The sequence below is a fragment of the Salmo trutta genome, chromosome 16, assembly GCF_901001165.1.
Source record: "Salmo trutta chromosome 16, fSalTru1.1, whole genome shotgun sequence".
Lineage (NCBI taxonomy): Eukaryota > Metazoa > Chordata > Actinopteri > Salmoniformes > Salmonidae > Salmo > Salmo trutta.
The window spans coordinates 57,046,694-57,067,413 of record NC_042972.1 but is presented as its reverse complement, the minus strand read 5'-3'; the positions used below and the strand labels follow the sequence as shown (position 1 = coordinate 57,067,413).

At 41.8% G+C, this 20,720-nt stretch overlaps 1 protein-coding gene across 1 annotated transcript; it reads left to right on the top strand.

Moving 5' to 3' along the window:
• The first annotated feature begins 1,054 nt into the window (after nucleotides 1–1,054).
• On the top strand, nucleotides 1,055–13,173 carry LOC115151090 (mitochondrial import receptor subunit TOM34). Its single transcript, XM_029695070.1, has 8 exons — nucleotides 1,055–1,134; nucleotides 1,574–1,713; nucleotides 8,955–9,054; nucleotides 11,443–11,595; nucleotides 11,733–11,887; nucleotides 12,036–12,183; nucleotides 12,360–12,486; nucleotides 12,574–13,173. The coding sequence occupies exons 1-8, from the start codon at nucleotides 1,118–1,120 to the stop codon at nucleotides 12,673–12,675; spliced, it is 942 nt and encodes a 313-aa protein (XP_029550930.1). The 5' UTR covers nucleotides 1,055–1,117; the 3' UTR covers nucleotides 12,676–13,173.
• The last annotated feature ends 7,547 nt before the right edge of the window (nucleotides 13,174–20,720 follow it).

Genomic DNA, 20,720 nt, shown 5'->3' with positions numbered 1-20,720 from the left:
TCAGAGAAGGTATAGGAGGACAGGCTCATTGTTATTGCTGGAATGGAATCAATGGCATGATACCCAGCCTCAGGAGGCTGAAGAAATTTGGCTTGGCCCCTAAGACCCTCACAAACCTTTACAGATGCACAATTGATCATATTAATCATGTTCATTTTCTTATATATCTTGTAAACTCTGTTTACTTGGAAACTACAGGTGCTGCTGAGTAAAATGGGCCCCCTTTTGCTGCAACACAATGTACAGAAATGGTGCAAAATGTATGTCCGACATGAAATATGGCCTCAAAATGAGCAGCGAAACTACTGGGGGTGTAAACTCTGTGGATTTGGAAATGAAAAGTGCTCTTGAATAGAATGGACCCCCCCTTTTACAACGGCACAATGTATAGATAATTTTGTACAGTGCAATATGTATGTCCAATATGAAGAAGAAATGTTATTTAAGTTGATGGGCCACTCTATAAGGGCCGCTAAATGAGCAACGACACTCCTCTGGGTGTAAACTCTACGGATTTGAAAACCTCAAGTGCTCCTGAGTAGAATGGACCCCCTTTTACTGTGACACAACGTACAGATAATTTTGTACAGTGCAATACGTATGTCCAATATGAAAAAACTATTGGATTTAAGTTGATGGCCCACTCTATAAGGGCTGCCAAATGAGCAGAGACGCTCCTCTGGGTGTAAATTTTGGACACTAGTGTCCAATTGTGGATTTGGACACTAGAAGTGCTCCTGAGTAGAATGGACCGCCTTTTTACTGCAACACAACATACAGATAATTTTGTATGGTGCAATAAGTGATAGAAGTACACACACACAAACATTGTTGACCATTTAGGCTTGGAAAAAATATACATAAAAAAATAAATTACATAACATAATATGGAAATACTGTTAATTATCATTTGTATGATAATTAGTATAAATTAGTATATATGTCGATAGTTGTGCACATTTTCATTACTAATTTACAAAGCATACAGGACGGAACTTTTACTCTGAATGATTCCACAAATCCGTGACACGGAAGTACTTATTTGTTCTTGTCTTTTTCAATCACAGCGGTCTTGCCAATAACAGAAGTTAACGTGATTCTGAAAACCCGCTGATCGATGCTCGTGAATAGCTAGTAAGCGATACATGTATTATACCTCTATAGCTAATTTGTTTAAGATCTTGGGTTTACTAGCTAACATTATTAGTTAGGCGATTTGTGGACGAGTACAGTAAATTATAGCTAGTTACACTACCGGCTTGCCCAGATATAAATATTAATTCAGTCACTAGGTAAATTGAGACCTAGCTGGATGCACTAATACTATGCTAGTTAGCTACTGTTTTTTTTAAGGAATTAGCTAAAATTATGCTGGCCAGATTATTCAAGGGAAGTATGTAGAAGCTAACGTTAGTTGGCTGGCTAAATTTAGTAGCTATGAACAAGAACTTTTGTTTGCTGTAAAATTTAGCTTGCTTGCTAGCCAAACGTAAAGCTAACGTTAGCCAACGAACGTTATCTTGTAACTGTTTCTGTCATGTGTTACAGCAAATGTTTCTGTCATGTGTTACAGCAAAACAAAGATGTCACAGAAGCGTCGTTCCCAGTCTTGGACAGAGTTGAAACAAGCAGGCAACGAATTCTTTAAAACTGGACAGTATGGGGAGGCTACTTCTAGTTACAGCCAGGCTATCAAAGAAGTGGAGAAGTCAGGTAGGCAGCAATGGCTTAATGTTCTAGTAGTGTTTTCTGTGACCAGGCTACATGGTAGGGGACTACATTAAACGTTGGTTCTGGTGTTATACTTTGTATTCCATGTTATAGAGAAGCTTCTCAGAAACACATAACACTTTCATGAGGATAGGATTTACCATTGTTAAAATCTTATTTTCAAGTTAACGGAAAAGGTCAAGAAGGCAGTGGACGGGTCAAAGTTAATCCCTAGTCAATAATGGCACCAAGACACCTGGATTCTTAAATTCAACACATTTTGTCCAATCTTTCAAGATAGGTTTGTTCATATTGTTATGCCATTTTATGGGCTGATGTAGAACACAGAGGATTCAGATGAAAGTGAAATGTATTAAATTGAAATGTTATTATGCAAATGAGGCACTTAATATACAAATCACTAAGGATCTATCATGGTCCACACACAATGGTCATTAAGAGGATAGGACCGGCTCTTCCCCCTCAGGAGGATGAAAAGATTTGGTATGGGCCCTCAGATCCTCAAAAAGTTATCCAGCTGTGCCATTGAGAGCTTTTTTCTAATTTATTTTTTAACAATGCAAAACATACAAATGACAACGACCTCACCTTCCCAGACCCACCTGCTCTCACCCCCATCTCAAGATTTCGCATCACCCTCCTTCACATGCACCATTTTGTTTCTCGGTCACTGACGAGAGTTCATACAATTCCAAGTCTGGAAGGTAAAAAAACACCCTCAGACTTGATGTAAAACTTTCCTTTTTTTCAGTTTTATTTGCCCATATAAAGTCTTATGACCAGAGTATACTTTCAGTATACTTTATAAAAGAATATCTTGGTATTACTGAGAATTATTATAAAAACTTTGGGAGCCATGACGTTCTGAAGAGGTTTATTCTATCTGTAAGATTTCTGGGAAGATTGTTCCATTTAATTAGATCTGCTTTCATATTGTTGAGTAATGGGATAAAGTTATCTTTATACGCTGTGTACAAAACCTTGGAAACACCTTACTAATATTGAGTTGCACCCCCTTTTGCCCTCAGAACAGCCTCAATTCGTCAGGGCATAGACTCTACAAGGTGTCAAAAGAGTTACATAGGAATGCTGGCCCATGTTCACTCCCAATGCTTCCCACAGTTGTGTCAAGTTGGCTGGATGTCCTTTGCATGTTGGGTCATTCTTGATACACATGGGAAACTGTTGAGTGTGAAAAGTCCAGCAGCGTTGCAGTTTTTGATACGCTCGAACCGGTGTGCCTGAAACCTACTACCATACCCCGTCAAAAGTACTTCAATCTTTTGTCTTGCCCATTCATCCTCTGAATGGCACACACACAATCCATATCTCAAGGTTTAAAAATCCTTCTTTAAACTGTCGCCTCCCCTTCATCTACACTGATTTGAAGTGGATTTAACAAGTGACATCAATAAGGGATCATAGCTTTCACCCGATTCACCTGGTCAGTCTGTCATGGAAAGAGCACTTGTTTAATGTTTTTTACACTTAGCGTATATTTGTTGTTTGTGGGCACTAATAAGCATCCTAAGTATTTGATATTGTTTGTGGTCAACTTAATAGATTGCTGTAGATCATTAGTCTTCCTATTGACATTATTTTGTTTTTCCCCCAGGTGAATTTTATTAGTATTCTGAAAATAATTTTAGCAAGGGGGCATTGTTTTCAATATTGGTTAGGTATAGCAGGACATAATCTGCAAATGCGTTTAGTTTATATTAATGTTTGCCAATACTGATACTTGTTACGCTTGGGTCCTTTCTAATTCTTTCTGCAAGAGATTCAGTTGCCAGTGCCCCTTTCTTAAGCAATTTAATCAGATAATGTATTATTTGTGTATATTTTTGCATCAGCACATTTATTATTTCAGCTGGAAAGTTGAAAGCTTTCAAAGTTTTTAAAAGAAAAGGACATTCAAGATGGTCTTATAGCCTTTTTGGCATCAATAGCCATTTTGATGAATGTATACTCTATATACAGTGCATTCGGAAAGACTCCCAGACATTTTGTTAAGTTATAGGCTTATCCTAAAATTTCCCCGCTCATCAATCTACACACAAGACCCCATAATGACAAAGTAAAAACAGGTTTTTAGAAATGTTTGCAAATGTATTAAAAATAAACTGATATCACATTTACCTAAGTATTCAGACCCTATACTCAGTACTTTGTTGAAGCACGTTTGTCAGCGATTACAGCCTTGAGTCTTCTTGGGTATGATGCTACAAGCTTGGCACAACTGTATTTGGGGAGTTTCTCCCATTCTTCTCTGCAGATCCTCTCAAGCTCTGTCAGGTTGGATGGGTAGCGTCGCTGCACAGCTATTTATAGGTCTCCCCAGAGATGTTCGATCAGGTTCAAGTCCAGGCTCTGGCTGGGCCACTCAAGGCATTGGGCCACTACTGCATTGTCTTGGCTGTGTGGTTAGGGTTGTTATCCTGTTGTAAGGTGAACCTTCACCCCAGTCTGAGGTCCTGAGCACTCTGGAGCAGGTTTTCATCAAGGATCCCTCTGTACTTGGCTCCGTTCATCTTTCCCTCAATCCTGACTAGTCTCCTAGTCCCTGCCGCTGAAAAACATCCCCACAGCATGGTGCTACCACTACCATGCCTCAAAGTAGAAATGGTGCCAGGTTTCCTCCAGACGTGACACTTGGCATTGAGTTCAATATTGGTTTCATCAGACCCGAGAATCTTGTTTCTCATTGTCGGAGAGTCCTTTAGGTGCTTTTTGGCAAACTCCAAGCGGGCTGTCGTGCCTTTTACTGAAGAGTGGTTTCTGTCTGGCCACTCTACCATAAAGGCATGATTGGTGGAGTGCTGCAGAGATGGTTGTCCTTCTGGAAGGTCCTCCCATCTCCACAGTGGAACTCTGGAGCTCTGTCAGAGTGACCATTGGGTTCTTGGTCACCTCCCTGACCAAGGCCCTTCTCCCCTGATTGCTCAGTTTGGCAGGGCGGTCAGCTCTAGGAAGAGTCTTGGTGGTTACCCTTCTCCAGATCTGTGCCTCGTCACAATCCTGACTCGGAGCTCTACTGACAATTCCTTTGACCTCATGGCTTGGTTTTTGCTCTGACATGCACTGTGGGACCTTATACAGACGTGTGTGCCTTTCCATATCATGTCCAATCAATTGAGTGTACCAGAGTGGCACCTGAGCTCAATTTCGAGTCATAGCAAAGGCTCTTAATACTTAGGTAAATAAGGTATTTCTGTTTATTATTTGTAATAAATTTCCTAACATTTCTAAAAACCAGTTTTTCGCTTTCTCATTATGGGGTATTGTGTGTAGATTGAGAAATGTTTTATTTAATCATAATAAGACTAACGTAACAAAATGTGGAAAAAGTCAGTCTGAATACTTTCCCAATGTACTGTATACAAAGTATGTGGACACCCCTTCAAATTACTGGATTTGGCTAGTTCAGCCACACCCCTTGCAGACAGGTGTATAAAATCGAGCACACCGCCATGCAAGCTGACAGAACGGGATTGCTGAAGTGTGTAGTTTTTTTTTTTAAGTCTGTCTTCGGGAAGCAACGTCAGCACAAGAACTGTTCGTCGGGAGCTTCATGAAATGGTTTCCCTGGCTGATCAGCCGCACACAAGCCTAAGATCATCATGCGCAATGCCAAGCATCGGCTGGAGTGGTGTAAAGCTCGCCGCCATTGGACTCTGGAGAAGTGGAAACGCGTTCTTCGCTTCACGAATCTGGGTTTGGCAGATGCCAGGAGAATGCTACCTGCCCCGAATGCATAGTGCCAACTGTGTTGGAAGAGGAATAATGGTCTGGGGCTGTTTTTCATGGTTTGAGCTAGGCCCTTTAGTTCCAGTGAAGGGGAATCTTAAATGCATACAGTGCATACAATTCTGTGCTTCCAACATTGTGGCAACAGTTTGGGGAATGCCCTTTCCTGTTTCAGAATGACAATACCCTTATGCACAAAGCAAGGTCCAGACAGAAATGGTTTGTTGAGATCGGTGTGGAAGAACTTGACTGGCCTGCAGAGCCCTGACCTCAACCCTATTGAACACCTTTGGGATAAATTGGAACGCCGACTGCGAGCCAGGCCTAATCGCCCGACATCGGTGCCCGGCCTCACTAATGCTCTTGTGGCTGAATGGAAGCAAGTCCCCGCAGCAATGTTCCAACATCTAGTGGAAACGGGGGACCAACTCCATATTAATGCCCATGATTTTGGAATGAGATGTTCGATGAGCAGGTGATTAGGCTATTGTGGTTTGTGGAATCCCAGTCCACAATCCCAGTGTGAAGTTGCTGGTTATTAATGGGAACTGGAACACGCTGTTGATCAAGAGCATCCCAAACATGCTCAATGGGTGACATGTCTGAGGAGTATGCAGGCCATGGAATAACTGGGACGTTTTCAGCTTCCGGGAATTGTGTACCGATCCTTGCGACATGGGGCCATGCATTATCATGCTGAAACAGGAGGTGATGGCGGCGGATGAATGGCACGACAATGGGCATCATGATCTCATCACAGTGTCTCAGCATTCAAATTTCCATCGATAAAATGCTACTGTGTTCGTTGTTCGTAGCTTATGCCTCCCGATACCATAACCCCACCGCCACCATGGAGCACTCTGTTCGCAACGTTGACATCAGCGAACCGCTCACCCACACGACGCCATACGTGCTGTCTGCCATCTGCCCGGTACAGTTGAAACCGGGATTCATCCATGAAAAGCACACTTCTCCAGCGTACCATTGGCCATCGAAGGTGAGCATTTTCCCACTGAAGTCGGTTACGACGGCGAACTGCAGTAAGGTTAAGACCCTGGTGAGGACAAGGAGCATGTAGATGAGCTTCCCTGAGACGGTTTCTGACAGTTTGTGCAGAAAATCTTCGGTTTTGCAAACCCACAGCTGCCCGCGTGGCTGGTCTCAGACGATCCCGCATGTGATGAAGCCGGATGTGGAGGTCCTGGGCTGGAGTGGTTTTACGTGGTCTGCGTTTGTGAGGCTGGTTGGATGTACTGCCATGGTAGAAATAACATTCAATTATTTGGCAACAGCTCTGGTGGACATTCCGGCAGTCAGCATGCCAATTTGCACACTCCCTCAACTTGAGACATCTGTGGTATTGTGTTGTGTGACACAACTGCACATTTTAGTGGCCTTTTATTTTTCCCCGCACAATGTGCACCTGTGTAATGATGATTCTGTTTAATCAGCTTCTTGATGTGCCACACCTGTCAGGTGGATGGATTATCTTGGCAAGGGAGAAATGTAAACAAATTTGTGGATGAAATTTTAGAGAAACAAGCTTTTAAAATTATAATTGGTTTGGCGTCTATTCTTTGTCCTGTCTACATTTGTAATGGTAAAGGTTTTTATTTACATATTTAATAAGAGCATCTTGACTGGCTGAATCACCGCTTGGTGACTGCAAGGTGGTACAGAGGGTAGTGGGTATAGCCCAGTACATCACTGTGGGCCGAGCTCCCTGCCACCCAGGACCTCTATACCAGGCGGTGTCAGAGGAAGGCCCTAAAAATGGTCAGACTCCAGCCACCCAAGTCATAGACTGTTCTCTCTGCTACTACAAGGCAAGCGATGCACAAAGTCTGGAACCAACAGGACCCTGAACAGCTTCTACCCCCAAGCCATAAGACTGCTAAATAGTTAGTTAAATAAATAAATTGATCCTTTTTGCACTGACTTTTTTGTCTCATCACATACGCTGCTGCTACTGTTCATTATCCGTAAATTTTTTCCTTGTTATATTTGCATATCTACCTCAATTACCTAATACCCCTGCACATTGACTCGGTACCCTAGTATGTGTGTATATATACACACACAAGTTCTTTATTTATGAATTATTTATTACTTTTATTATTACATTTTACTTTTCTATTATTTCTCTCTGCATTGTTGGGAAGCATTTCACTACTAGTCTACACCTGTTGTTTACTAAGCATGTGACAAATAACGATTTGAAATGAAGCATTACGGAATACATCATTTAAGCCCAATAATTGAAGGTAGCCTAGTCATATTATTAACAAGACTTTATGCAAAACTGAGAGATTAACAATTTATGAAATTGGAATACAACTTTATATACTATCTTATGCAAATTAGATATTTAATATGCTAACGAATCTGTAAGAAAAGAAAAAAGATAACAAATATAGCCCATTCATCTTTGTATCTTTCTGTGCATCTAGCCAGTTTATGGATTGAGGGTAGAAACTGTTCAGTGTCCTGTTGGCTCCAGACTTGGTGCATCGGTACCGCTTGCCGTGCAGTAGCAGAGAGAACAGTCTATGACCTGGGTGGCTGGAGCTAGCCAGCTGCACAGAAAGATAGATGGGACACATGTTCAATTAACTGCTATTTAGCAATGTTTTTATCGATTGTAGGGCTGCAGCCACTGATTTCTGGTAGTTTTTACTTGAAATAATAAAACCATCAATCACAAAATTCGCAGCTGGCAAAATACAGTCAATGCCTCGCAGTGCTGCTGCACGCCCAGCTCGTTGCCTCAGCGAACAGGCACTCCCACTACCACGAACTGTGTCAGACACTCCCACAAAACACGTTCCATATCCCACAGCTAACAAGCTAGCGCTCATCATTGAAATGGTAGTGGCGACAAGTGAATTAGGACCAATCCCTGACGACCTATACATAAACATTAGCTACGAAACTCTACTTTGTAACGTGATGTTTTTTTCGTGTCTCTGAAAACATCAATGACAGAAGCGAAGGAAAAACATTTCACCATATATTTCAGACAAAAGAGGTCTGATGACAGTGAAACACCCCCAACTTTCCCCTATTGAGCTTGCTCTGATGTGTTGAGGAATACCCATCGCAAATATAAATACACAGAATTCGTGGGTTTCACATAAAGGGCTGTCCCACGGATTTGAACGTTCTTTAGCACGGGACTTTACATTTGGGCTCATATCGCATAAATATGATAACGAACAGTATTGGGATTTTTAGACATTGGTAACAACTGCCACATGAACGTTTAAGTTATTTATTTTGTATTTTGACGACCACATTATTGAAAATATGTGTTTATTGCGTTTCTTTTGGTACAATTCTCGCATAGCGTCCATTGTTTGTCGCGTCACCTAACACCATATACATGTGTTTTATATTGTGTGTCATTGAAGTTTTCTAAAACCAGAACAAGCTTTCGATGTTCTGATACATTGTTAACACTGTAAATACATTTACAGGAAAGAAGAATCCAGAGGATCTTAGTATCCTGTATTCTAACCGTGCAGCCAGTTATCTGAAGGATGGAAATTGTTGGGACTGTGTGAAGGACTGTACAGTGTAAGTAGCCTACATTGTGGACATTATGTTTTGTCGTAGGCCATGAAGGCCTATTTCTTCGGCTCTACAGTTGGTTCATACTGCTGCAGTAACACTCCTACCTAAGCCATATTGGAATGAAACTGGCAGCGCTTATAAACCCAGGGTCGTTAGAATATCAACATCATCTTTTCCCAATATACTGTAGCTCATTACTTTGTCCGGTGTTGCTTAGATTGTCTTTCTTTGTCCATACTACTGCAGTAACACTCCTACCCTAAAACTTATCAACATAACATTTTCCCAATTTACTGTAACTCATTACTTTGAAACTGTCCAGTGTTGCTTAGGTTCTGTTCTGTCTTTCCTTGTCCATACTAGAGGTCGACCGATTATGGTTTTTCAGCGCCGATACCGATTATTGGAGGCCCAAAGAAAGCCCATACCGATTAATCGGCCAATTTTTATTTATTTGTCATAATGACAATTACAACAATACTGAATGAACACTTATTTTAACTTAATATAATACATCAATAAAATCAATTTAGCCTCAAATAAATAATGGAACACGTTCAATTTGGTTTAAATAATTCAAAAACAAAGTGTTGGAGAAGAAAGTAAAAGTGCAATATGTGCCATGTAAAAAAGCTAACGTTTAAGTTCCTTGCTCAGAACATGAGAACATATGAAAGCTGGTGGTTCCTTTTAACATGAGTCTTCAATATTCCCAGGTAAGAAGTTTTAGGTTGTAGTTATTATAGGAATTATAGGACTATTTCTCTCTATACCATTTGTATTTCATATACCTTTGACTATTGGATGTTCTTATAGGCACTTTAGTATTGCCAGTGTAACAGTATAGCTTCCGTCCCTCTCCTCGCCCCTACCTAGGCTCGAACCAGGAACACATCGACAACAGCCACCCTCGAAGCATCGTTACCCATCGCTCCACAAAAGCCGCGGCCCTTGCAGAGCAAGGGGAACAACTACTCCAAGTCTCAGAGCGAGTTGCGTCACCGATTGAAACGCTATTAGCACGTACCCCGCTAACTAGCTAGCCATTTCACATCGGTTACACCAGCCTAATCTCGGGAGTTGATAGGCTTGAAGTCATAAACAGCTCAATGCTTGAAGCACAGCGAACAGCTGCTGGCAAACGCACGAAAGTGCTGTTTGAATGAATGCTTACGAGCGTGCTGCTGCCTACCATCGCTCAGTCAGACTGCTCTATCAAATATCAAATCATAGACCTAATTATAACATAATAACACACAGAAATACGAGCCGTTGTTCATTAATATGGTCGAATCCAGAAACGATCATTTCGAAACCAAAATGTTTATTCTTTCAGTGAAATACGGAACCGTTACGTATTTTATCTAACGGGTAGCATCCCTAAGTCTAAATATTGCTATTACATTGCACAACCGTCAATGTTATGTCATAATTATGTACAATTCTGGCAAATTAATTACGGTCTTTGTTAGGAATAAATGGACTTCACACAGCTCGCAACGAGCCAAGCAGCCCAAACTGCTGCATATAGCCTGACTGCTTGCACAGAAAGCAAGAGAAGTGACACAACTCCCCTAGTTATAAGAAATTCATGTTAGCAGGCAATATTAACTAAATATGCAGGTTTAAAAATATATACTTGTGTATTGATTTTAAAGAAAGGCATTGATGTTTATGGTTAGGTTTGGTGCAACGACAGTGCTAAATCATCACCCGTTTGGCGAAGTAGGCTGTGATTCGATGAGAAATTAACAGGCACCGCATCGATTATATGCAACACAGGACACGCTAGATAAACTAGTAATATCATCAACCATGTGTAGTTAACTAGTGATTATGTTAAGATTGATTGTTTTTTATAAGATAAGTTTAATGCTAGCTAGCAACTTACAGAGGCTTCTTGCTGCCCTCGCATAACAGGTAGCCAGCCTGCCACGCAGGCTCCTCGTGGAGTGCAATGTAAGGCAGGTGGTTAGAGCGTTTGACTAGTAACCGGAAGGTTGCAAAAACGAATCCCCGAGCTGACAAGGTAAAAATCTGTCGTTCTGCCCCTGAACAAGGCAGTTAAACCACCGTTCCTAGGCCGTCATTGAAAATAAGAATGTGTTCTTAACTGATTTGCCTAGTTAAAGGCGTCAAATACAAATAAATAAAAAAAGCCAAAATTGGTGTCCAAAAATACCGATTTCCGATTGTTATGAAAACTTGAAATCGGCCATTCCGACCTCTAGTCCATACTACTGCAGAAACACTCATACCTAAAACATATCACGATAATCTTTTTCCAATATACTCAAGTAGCACATTACTTCGTCTGTTGTATAGGTTCTCCGGCTTCTTTGTCCATACTACTGCAACAACACTGCTAACTAAAAATGTTTTATTTTATAGATCTCTTGACCTAGTTCCGTTTGGCATCAAGCCTCTCCTTCGCCGGGCTGCAGCGTATGAAGCATTGGAGAAATACAGATTAGCCTATGTGGACTACAAGACGGCCTTACAGATCGACTGTAACATACCTGCAGCCCATGATGGTACCAACAGGTATAACATGTTGCACAAATCCATTTTCACTTACAAAAAGCCTTTCAAGTCCTTTAACTTCTGAGAACTTCTGTCATATATAGGGGACATAATCAAGATAGTGGAATGTACAACTTGTTAACCCTCTTTCCTTCTAGAATGACAAAGTGTCTGACAGAGGTGGATGGACTCTCATGGCGAGAGAAGCTCCCACTTATTCCCACTGTTCCGATGGCCGTCAAAGAAAAATTGTCTCTGGCAACAAGCCAACGAACAACGCAACACAATGGCACCAGAGAAAATGAGAAATCTGGTTGGTCTTTCATAGGATTCAGTCTCTCAAATATGAGTAGAAACACAAAATGCTGTTAATAATTTGGCTATTACTATTGGATTCTCATATTTGTACAACCTGTAACAGATGTACAGTAAATAATAAGATGTATCATTTTTTATTTCAGTCCCAGGAGAGGATTCTATTAAAAAAGCCCTAACCCTGAAAGAGGAAGGCAATGCGCAGGTGAAAAAAGGAGAGTACAAGAAAGCCATAGAGAAATACACTCAGAGCCTCAAACACAGTTCCTCAGAAATCACAACCTACACAAATAGGTGAGACTAATAATGTCTATCTGGTGTGTAGACAAATGCCAACAAAGCCTTGGGAGTGGTATTCCCTACTTTGCATTGTTATATAGTTCTGTGAAATGTTATTGCCCAGCTCCTGTTGTACAATGGATGTGCATAATTCCTATATGGAACTAATTTGTGCCTTTTGTACTATATAGGGCACTTTGCTACCTCTCTGTGAAGATGTACAAGGAGGCAGTGCAAGATTGTGAAGAGGCCCTGCGACTCGACCCCGCTAATATCAAGGCCCTGTACAGACGAGCACAGGCACACAAGGAGCTAAAAGTGAGAGCCTTTCTGATGAACAAAAAATTGTTAGTACATTGTGAGGAGTTTTTGCATTTTGTTTGATGTGTTCATTTTGCCGTTCAGGACTACAAAGCTTGCATTGAAGATCTAAACAGCTTGCTGAAAGTTGAGCCAAAGAACACAGCCGGACAGAATTTACTGCTGGAAGTGCAAAAGAAGAAATGAGCTTGTGATTTGGATGGTTGCCTGTGGATGTGAAGGACCCTACGCTGACCTGGTGTACATGCCTGAAGTGCCTGTATTCACTCACAGAAGCAGGTTTTCCAATCTATTTCCTTGCCTGTTTAACTTAAATCCACTCAAGATGGAGTATTGCTTTGACTACTACAGAGGAAGCACAGTCAATGCAGTGCATATTTAGCCTTCATATACATCATGCAATCACTGCATGAAACTGAAAATATAACATTCAACCATTGTTTCACAAGGACAATGCATTTGTATGCATTTCCACTAGCATAAGAGATTTTCACGATCAACTACTGTTGTAGTTGAAGATATAGTTCACCCAAATTACAAAATTACATTGGTTTACTTAGACTTACTCTGTAAGCATTCTATGGACGAGGTAGGACAGCAATCCATGCATCGTTTTTGTTTACCTGGCAACTGTTTCAAATGCTAACTTTTTAGCATTTATGGCACAAATCCAATGCAAGTCTATCGTACCTATATTAGCATCCTCGCACTTAATGTCCAAATCATTTTAAGTAACTTATGAGTTACACAATCAATTTTTAGATACTTTAGGATGATTTGGACATGAAGCATGAAAATTGTAATATAAGCACCTATTTATATTATCTTTAATACATCTATAGGTTAACTATCCCTTTAAGATCGTAGTTATCTTGGGCTTCCGAGTGGCACAGCGGTCTAAGGCACTGCATCTTAGTGCTAGAGGCGTCACTACAGACACAGCCGTGATTGGGAGTCCCATAGGGCGGCGCACAATTGGCCCAGCGTCGTCCGGGTTTGGCCGGTTTAGGCCGTCATTGTAAGTAAGAATTTGTTCTTAACTGACTTGCCTAGTTTAAATAAAGGTAACATTTTTTAAAAATCGTAACATTTTATGGGTATTTTCATTGAGTCGAGGAAAGTAACACTATACCAGAGAAACAGATGGTTACCGTATTATTGTGAATTTAAGAGCATATTAAAACATTACCACCTGTATCACCTAACATGTTGACAATTCTATCAGTAATGCATAATCTTTAGATGACATTTTTTTTGCAGATTAGGATTCAGGAAACAAACAAGGGACAAATCAAACTCTCATCCTCCCTGATGGGGGCTGAATTGGATGATACCAGTTGTGAAACTAGTTGTTTTCCATTGTCCAGTTGTTGCTTCAATTACGGAATGTTTGAACATCTTTTTTGGTAAATTTATCTTTGGAATATCAGTGCTTTTGCAGTGGTGACGCAAGTTAGTCTGAGTGTTTTACATTTCAGCAATGTCATCTGGGTATATTGGTGATTGCAGCACTTTTTTTCAATTCTGTGAAATGTTGGAACGCTTACCTCATGGTGCAAAATAATAAAGATATGACTTTATACACCATGTAATTTCAATATGTCAATAAAGGGTCAGCAATATTTCCCAAATGCACGTATCCTACATGGTCAAAGGTATGTGGACACCTCCTTCCAAAATCATGGGCATTAATATGAATTTGGTCCCCCCTTTGCTTCTATAACAGCCATTAATCTTCTGGGAAGGCTTTCCACTAGATGTTGGAACATTGCTGCAGGGACTTGCTTCCATTCATCCACAAGAGCATTAGTGAGGTCGGGCAATGATGTTGGGCGATTAGGCCTGGCTCACTGTTGGTGTTGCAATCCATTCCAAAGGTGTTTGATGGGGTTGACATCAGGGCTCTGTGTAGGCCAGTCAAGTTCTTCCACACTGATCTTGACAAACCATTTCTGTGTGGACATCGCATTGTACGCAGGGGCATTGTCATACTGAAACAGGAAAGAGCCTTCCCCAAACTGTTGTCACAAAGTTGGAAGCACAGAATTGTCTTGAATGTCATTGTATGCTGTAGCGTTAAGATTTCCCTTCACTGGAATTAAGGGGGCTAGCCAAAACCATGAAAAACAACCCCAGACCATTATTCCTCCTCCACCAAACTTTACAGTTGGCACTATGCATTCGAGCAGGTAGTGTTCTCCTGGCATCCACCAAACCCAGATTCTTTCATCCGACTACCAGATGGTGAAGCGGGATTAATCATAGAACGCGTTTCCACTTCTCCAGAGTCTAATGGTGGCGAGCTTTACACCACTCCAGCCGACGTTTGACATTGCGCATGGTGATCATAGGCTTGTGTGCGGCTGCTCGGCTATGGAAACCCATTTCATGAAGCTCCCGGTGAACAGTTTTTGTTCTTCTTGACGTTGCTTCCAGAGGCAATTTGGAACTCTGTAGTGAGTGTGCAACAGAGAACATATGATTTTTACGCGCTTTAGCACTCGGCTGTCCTGTTCTGTGAGCTTGTGAGGCCTACCACTTCGCGGCTGTGCTGTTGTTGCACCTAAATGTTTCCACTTTACAATAACAGCACTTACACAGGGCAGCTCTAGCAGGGTAGAAATTTTAGAAACTGACTTGTTTGAAAGGTGGCATCCTATGGCGGTGCCACGTTGGTCACAGAGCTCTTCAGTACAGGCCATTCTACTACCAATGTGTCTTTTTAAATTTTTGATTTCACCTTTATTTAACAAGGTAGGCCAGTTGAGAACAAAGATAAAGCAAAGCAGTGCGACACAAACAACACCGAGTTACACATGGAATAAACAAATGTACAGTCAATAACACAATAGAAAAGTATATATACAGTGTGTGCAAATGAAGTAAGATTAGGGAGGTAAGGCAAATAGGCCATAGTGGTGAAATAATTACAATTTAGCAATTAAACACTGGAGTGATAGATGAGCAGAAGATGAATGTGCAAGTAAAGATACTGGGGTGCAAAGGAGCAACAACAACAAAAATAACATGGGGATGAGGTAGTTGGGTGGGCTATTTACAGATGGGCTATGTAGCGGTGCAATGATCTGTAAGCTGCTCTGACAGCTGATGCTTAAAGTTAGTGAGGGAGATATGAGTCTCCAGCTTCAGTGATTTTTGCAATTCGTTCCAGTCATTGGCAGCAAAGAATTGGAAGGAAAGGTTTAGAGAGTTGGCTTTGGGGGTGACCAGTGAAATATACCTGCTGGAGCGCGTGCTACGGGTGGGTGCTGCTATGGTGACCAGTGAGCTGAGATAAGACGGGGCTTTACCTAGCAAAGACTTATAGATGACCTGGAGCCAGTGGGTTTGGCGACGAATATGAACCAAGGGCCAGCCAACGAGAGCATACAGGTCGCGGTGGTGGGTAGTATATGGGGCTTTGGTGACAAAATGGATGGCACTTTGATAGACTGCATCCAATTTGCTGAGTAGAGTGTTGGAGGCTATTTTGTAAATGACATCGCCGAAGTCAAGGATCGGTAGGATAGTCAGTTTTACGAGTGTATGTTTGGCAGCATGAGTGAAGGATGCTTTGTTGCGAAATTGGATCTAGATTTAATTTTGGATTGGAGATGCTTGATGTGAGTCTGGAAGGAGAGTTTGCAGTTTAACCAGACACCTAGGTATTTGTAGTTGTCCACATATTCTAAGTCAGAACCATCCAGAGTAGTGATGCTAGTCGGGTGGGAGGATGCACTTAGTTTTACTTGCATTTAAGAGCAGTTGGAAGCCACGGAAGGAGAGTTGTATGGCATTGAAGCTTGTCTGGAGGTTTGGTAATGAACACAATGTCCAAAGAAGGGCCAGAAGTATACAGAATGGTGTCTGCGAAGAGGTGGATCAGCAAGGGTGACATCATTGATGTATACAGAGAAAAAAGTTGGCCCGAGAATTGAACCCTGTGGCACCCCCATAGAGACTGCCAGAGGTCCGGATAACAGGCCCTCCGATTTGACACACTGTACTCAGTCTGAACCAGGCGACGCAGTCATTTGAGAAACCAAGGCTGTTGAGTCTGCCGATAAGAATGTTGTGATTGACAGAGTCGAAAGCCTTGGCCAGGTCGATGAAGACGGCTGCACAGTATTGTCTTTTATCGATGGTGGTTATGATATTGTTTCGGACCTTGAGCTTGGCTGAGGTGCACCCATGACCAGCTCAGAAACCAGATTGCATAGCGGAGAAGGTACGGTGGGATTCGAAATGGTCGGTGATCTGTTTGTTAACTTGGCTTTCGAAGACTTTAGAAAGGCAGGGTAGGATAGATATAGGCCTGTAACAGTTTGGGTCTAGGGTGTCTCCCCCTTTGAAGAGGGGGATGACCGCGGCAGCTTTCCAATCTTTAGGGATCTCAGACGATACGAAAGAGAGGTTGAACAGGCTAGTAATAGGGGTTTTAACAATTGTTGCGGATAATTTTAGAAAGAGAGGGTCCAGATTGTCTAGCCCAGCTGATTTGTAGGGGTCCAGATTTTGCAGCTCTTTCAGAACATCAGCTATCTGGATTTGGGTGAAGGAGAAATGGGGGGGGCTTGGGAAGTTGCTGTGGGGGGTGCAGAGCCATTTGACCGGGGTAGGAGTAGCCAGGTGGAAAGCATGGCCAGCCATAGAAAAATTCTTATTGAAATTCTCGATTGTCGTAGATTTATCAGGGGTGAAAGCATGGTCAGTCATAGAAAAATGCTTCTTGAAATATTTATCGGGGGTGACAGTGTTTCCTAGCCACAGTGCAGTGGGCAGCTGGGAGGAGGCGCTCTTATTCTCAATGGACTTTACAGTGTCCCAGAATTTATTGTAGTTTATGCTACAGGATGCAAATTTCTGTTCGAAAAAGCTAGCCTTTGTTTTTCAAACTGCCTGTGTATATTGGTTCCTAACTTGCCTGAAAAGTTGCATATCGCGGGGGCTATTCGATGCTAATGCAGTACACCACAGGATGTTTTTGTGCTGGTCAAGGGCAGTCAGGTCTGGAGTGAACCAAGGGCTATATCCGTTCTTAGTTCACATTTTTTTTGAATGGGGCATGCTTATTTAAGATTTTGAGGAAAGCACTTTTAAAGAATAACCAGACATTCTCTACTGACGGAATGAGGTCAGTATCCTTCCAGGATACCCGGGCCAGGTCGATTAGAAAGGCCTGCTCACTGAAGTGTTTTAGGGAGTGTTTGACAGTGATGAGGGGTGGTCGTTTGACCGCGGACCCATAACGGACGCAGGGAGTGATCGCTGAGATCCTGGTTGAAGACAGCAGAGGTGTATTTAGAGGGCAGGTTGGTCAGGATGATATCTATGAGGGTGCCCATGTTTACGGATTTAGGGTTGTACCTGGTATATTCCATTATAATTTGTGTGAGATTGAGGGCATCTAGTTTAGATTGTAGGACGGCCGGGGTGTTAAGCATATCCCAGTTTAGGTCACCTAACAGTACAAACTCTGAAGATAAATGGGGGGCGATTAATTCACATATGGTGTCCAGGGCACAGCTGGGGGTTGAGGGGGGTCTATAACAAGCGGCAACAGTGAGAGACTTATTTCTGGAAAGGTAGATTTTTAAAATTAGAAGCTCGTACTGTTTGGGCACACACCTGGATAGCATGACAGAACTCTGCAGACTATCTCTGTAGTAGATTGCATCTCTACCCCCTTTGGCAGTTCTAATTTGGCGGAAAATGTTGTAGTTGGGATGGAAATTTCAGAATTTTTGGTGGCCTTCCTAAGCCAGGATTCAGACACGGCTAGGACATCAGGGTTGGTGGAGTTTGCTAAAGCAGTGAATAAAACAAACTTAGGAACAAATGATAGCGCCTGGGGAGTAGGTGTAGTACTGGGGGCTACAGGGCCTAGGTTAACCTCTACATCACCAGAGGAACAGAGGAGTCGAACAAGGGTACGGCTAAAGGCTATAAGAACTGGTTGTCTAGTGCATTCGAAACAGAGAATTAAAGGAGCAGATTTCTGGGCATGGTAGAATAGATTCAAGGCATAATGTACTGTACAGACAAGGGTATGGTAGGATGTGAGTACAGTGGAGGTAAACCTATGCGTTGGGTGACGATGAGAGAGGTTGTCTCTGGAGGCGTCAGTTAACCTAGGTGAGGTTTCCACATGTGTGTGGGGTGGGACAAAAGAGCCATCTAAGGCATTTTGTGCGGGACTGAGGGCTCTACAATGAAATAAAACAATGAAGATTGCATGGCTGTTTATGGAGATTGCATGGCTGTGTGCTTGATTTTATACACCTGTCAGCAACAGGTGTGGCTGAAATATGCTGAATCCACTAATTTGAAAGGGGTGTCCACATATTTTTGTATATAGGGTATATGTAGATGGGGGTAATATAAGGTTGAAAAGTTGTGGAGTTGCACTTTAAAGTTTAATCATAGGCTGGCTATTTCACCCAATTCCAGGCCATAACATTTCTACATGCATGCTAATGTGAATAATGTATGAGATGTATCATATAGGCTATGTAGTAGTAGGAATTAAATTGAGAGATTTGTTTTTTATTTGAAGCTATCCATTTGAAGTTGCTTGATAGTGTAACTCTGAAGAGTGGTCAGCCAAGCCACTTTATGCTGATTGGTTCTTGTTCTCAGAAGTTGAAAATCTATATAATAATACTGTAAGCCACTTAACTGCAGGGAAACTATGCAGATTTTCTTAATTTTAGGTTCACTGACTAAATTATTTTCAGCTGTTGTTTTGTATTTTTGTTTATTTTATCTTCAACTGCATATCTCATGACCCACTGCCCTGTTCTCCCCAACTTCCCCAACTAAAAATAAAAAATCCTGTCAAATAATGCAAGGTACACACTATACTGTTTTTATACCAGCCGATTCTGGGTTCATGGTTGGCCTATCACAACATTGAATTTTAAAGAGAAAGCAAGTGCCATGATGATCCCATAGGAAATAAGCAGTGTTGGGGAGTTCAAAGGAAAAACTCCCTAAATAGGAAAAATCCATGAGAGTAACCAGACTTCAAAGAGGGAGCCCCACAGAAATGACTATCTCAAGGGGAAGCCCATCCTCAGATTTTCAGAACCGCTGGTCAATTCCTGGGGCTATTCAATCAATTTTGATATTTGGCAATCTTTTGCTGGTGTAGCAAAATCATTTCCCCCATTTATCTTCATTGTGGTCAATGACTGCACTTCAGGATGTATCTAGTGCCCTGATGCTTCATTTCAATTTCTAGGTTGTGTGCAATAGTATATAGCCTAATTCAAGAGCCCATAGTAGAAAGGACCAAATGAAAATAGGACGCCAGAGGAACAAATTAAGTGCTCTATTCAATCAGATCCGCTTTCAGACATCAGCATAGCGGTTGTTTTGGCAGTGTCAAAGGTGAGCTGCGTTAGAGCTGTCAAATCCAAAAGCAGCTCATGGCATTATACCTAAAGGGGACATTGCCATTGGCTGCACGGAGTCGCATTAAGAGCAATCCCATGCAGCCTTGTTCACAAGTTCGAACAGTGGAATGTGATTTGTAGGCCTAATCTACTCCTCAGTTAGGTTGATAGAAATCCTCATTCATTATTTCAAATTTAAGCGTCATTTCTATATAGCCTACACTTTCTCATTCTGAACGTCTAATGCGAGCAGGGCGGTGTGGCTTAATGACAATGATCAAGAGCAGCTTCTCACCAATTTGGCAGCTCCAATACAGTTACACCTTCGACACTGCCAAAACATCAGCTATGCGGGTGTTGGCTATCCGGTTAATGCTTGATCTGATTGAATCTTCTTTGGCTGCATTTACACAGGCAGCCCATTTCAGACATTTTTTCCACTAATTGTTCTTTTGACCAATCGCTGATCTGATTGGTCGAAAAACCAAGTAGTGAAAAACATCAGAATTGGGCTGCAAGTGCCTGTGTAAATGCAGCCAATGTGAGGTGTAGTGCAATTTCTGTCAACTAAATAAGTAGCCTGTTTTAATTGAGCATTAAATAATGCTTATCAGACTAAGTAAAAATGTGGTCCCGTGTGGCTCAGTTGGTAGAGCATGGTGTTTGCAACGCTTGGGTTGTGGGTTCGTTTCCCACGGGGGACCAGTACGGAGAAAAAAATGTATGCATTCACTACTGTAAGTCGCTCTGGATAAGAGCGTCTGCTAAATGACTAAAATGTAAATGTGGGCGGGAGTGTTTAACTCTGTCAGACAAACCACTCGTTACAAAAAC

Bases quoted from the DNA above. Each gene is read 5' to 3' on its own strand.
- LOC115151090 (XM_029695070.1), top strand. The intron at 12,184-12,359 runs GTGAGACTAATA...TGTACTATATAG, and splicing joins ATCACAACCTACACAAATAG to GGCACTTTGCTACCTCTCTG. The intron at 12,487-12,573 runs GTGAGAGCCTTT...TTTGCCGTTCAG, and splicing joins AGGCACACAAGGAGCTAAAA to GACTACAAAGCTTGCATTGA.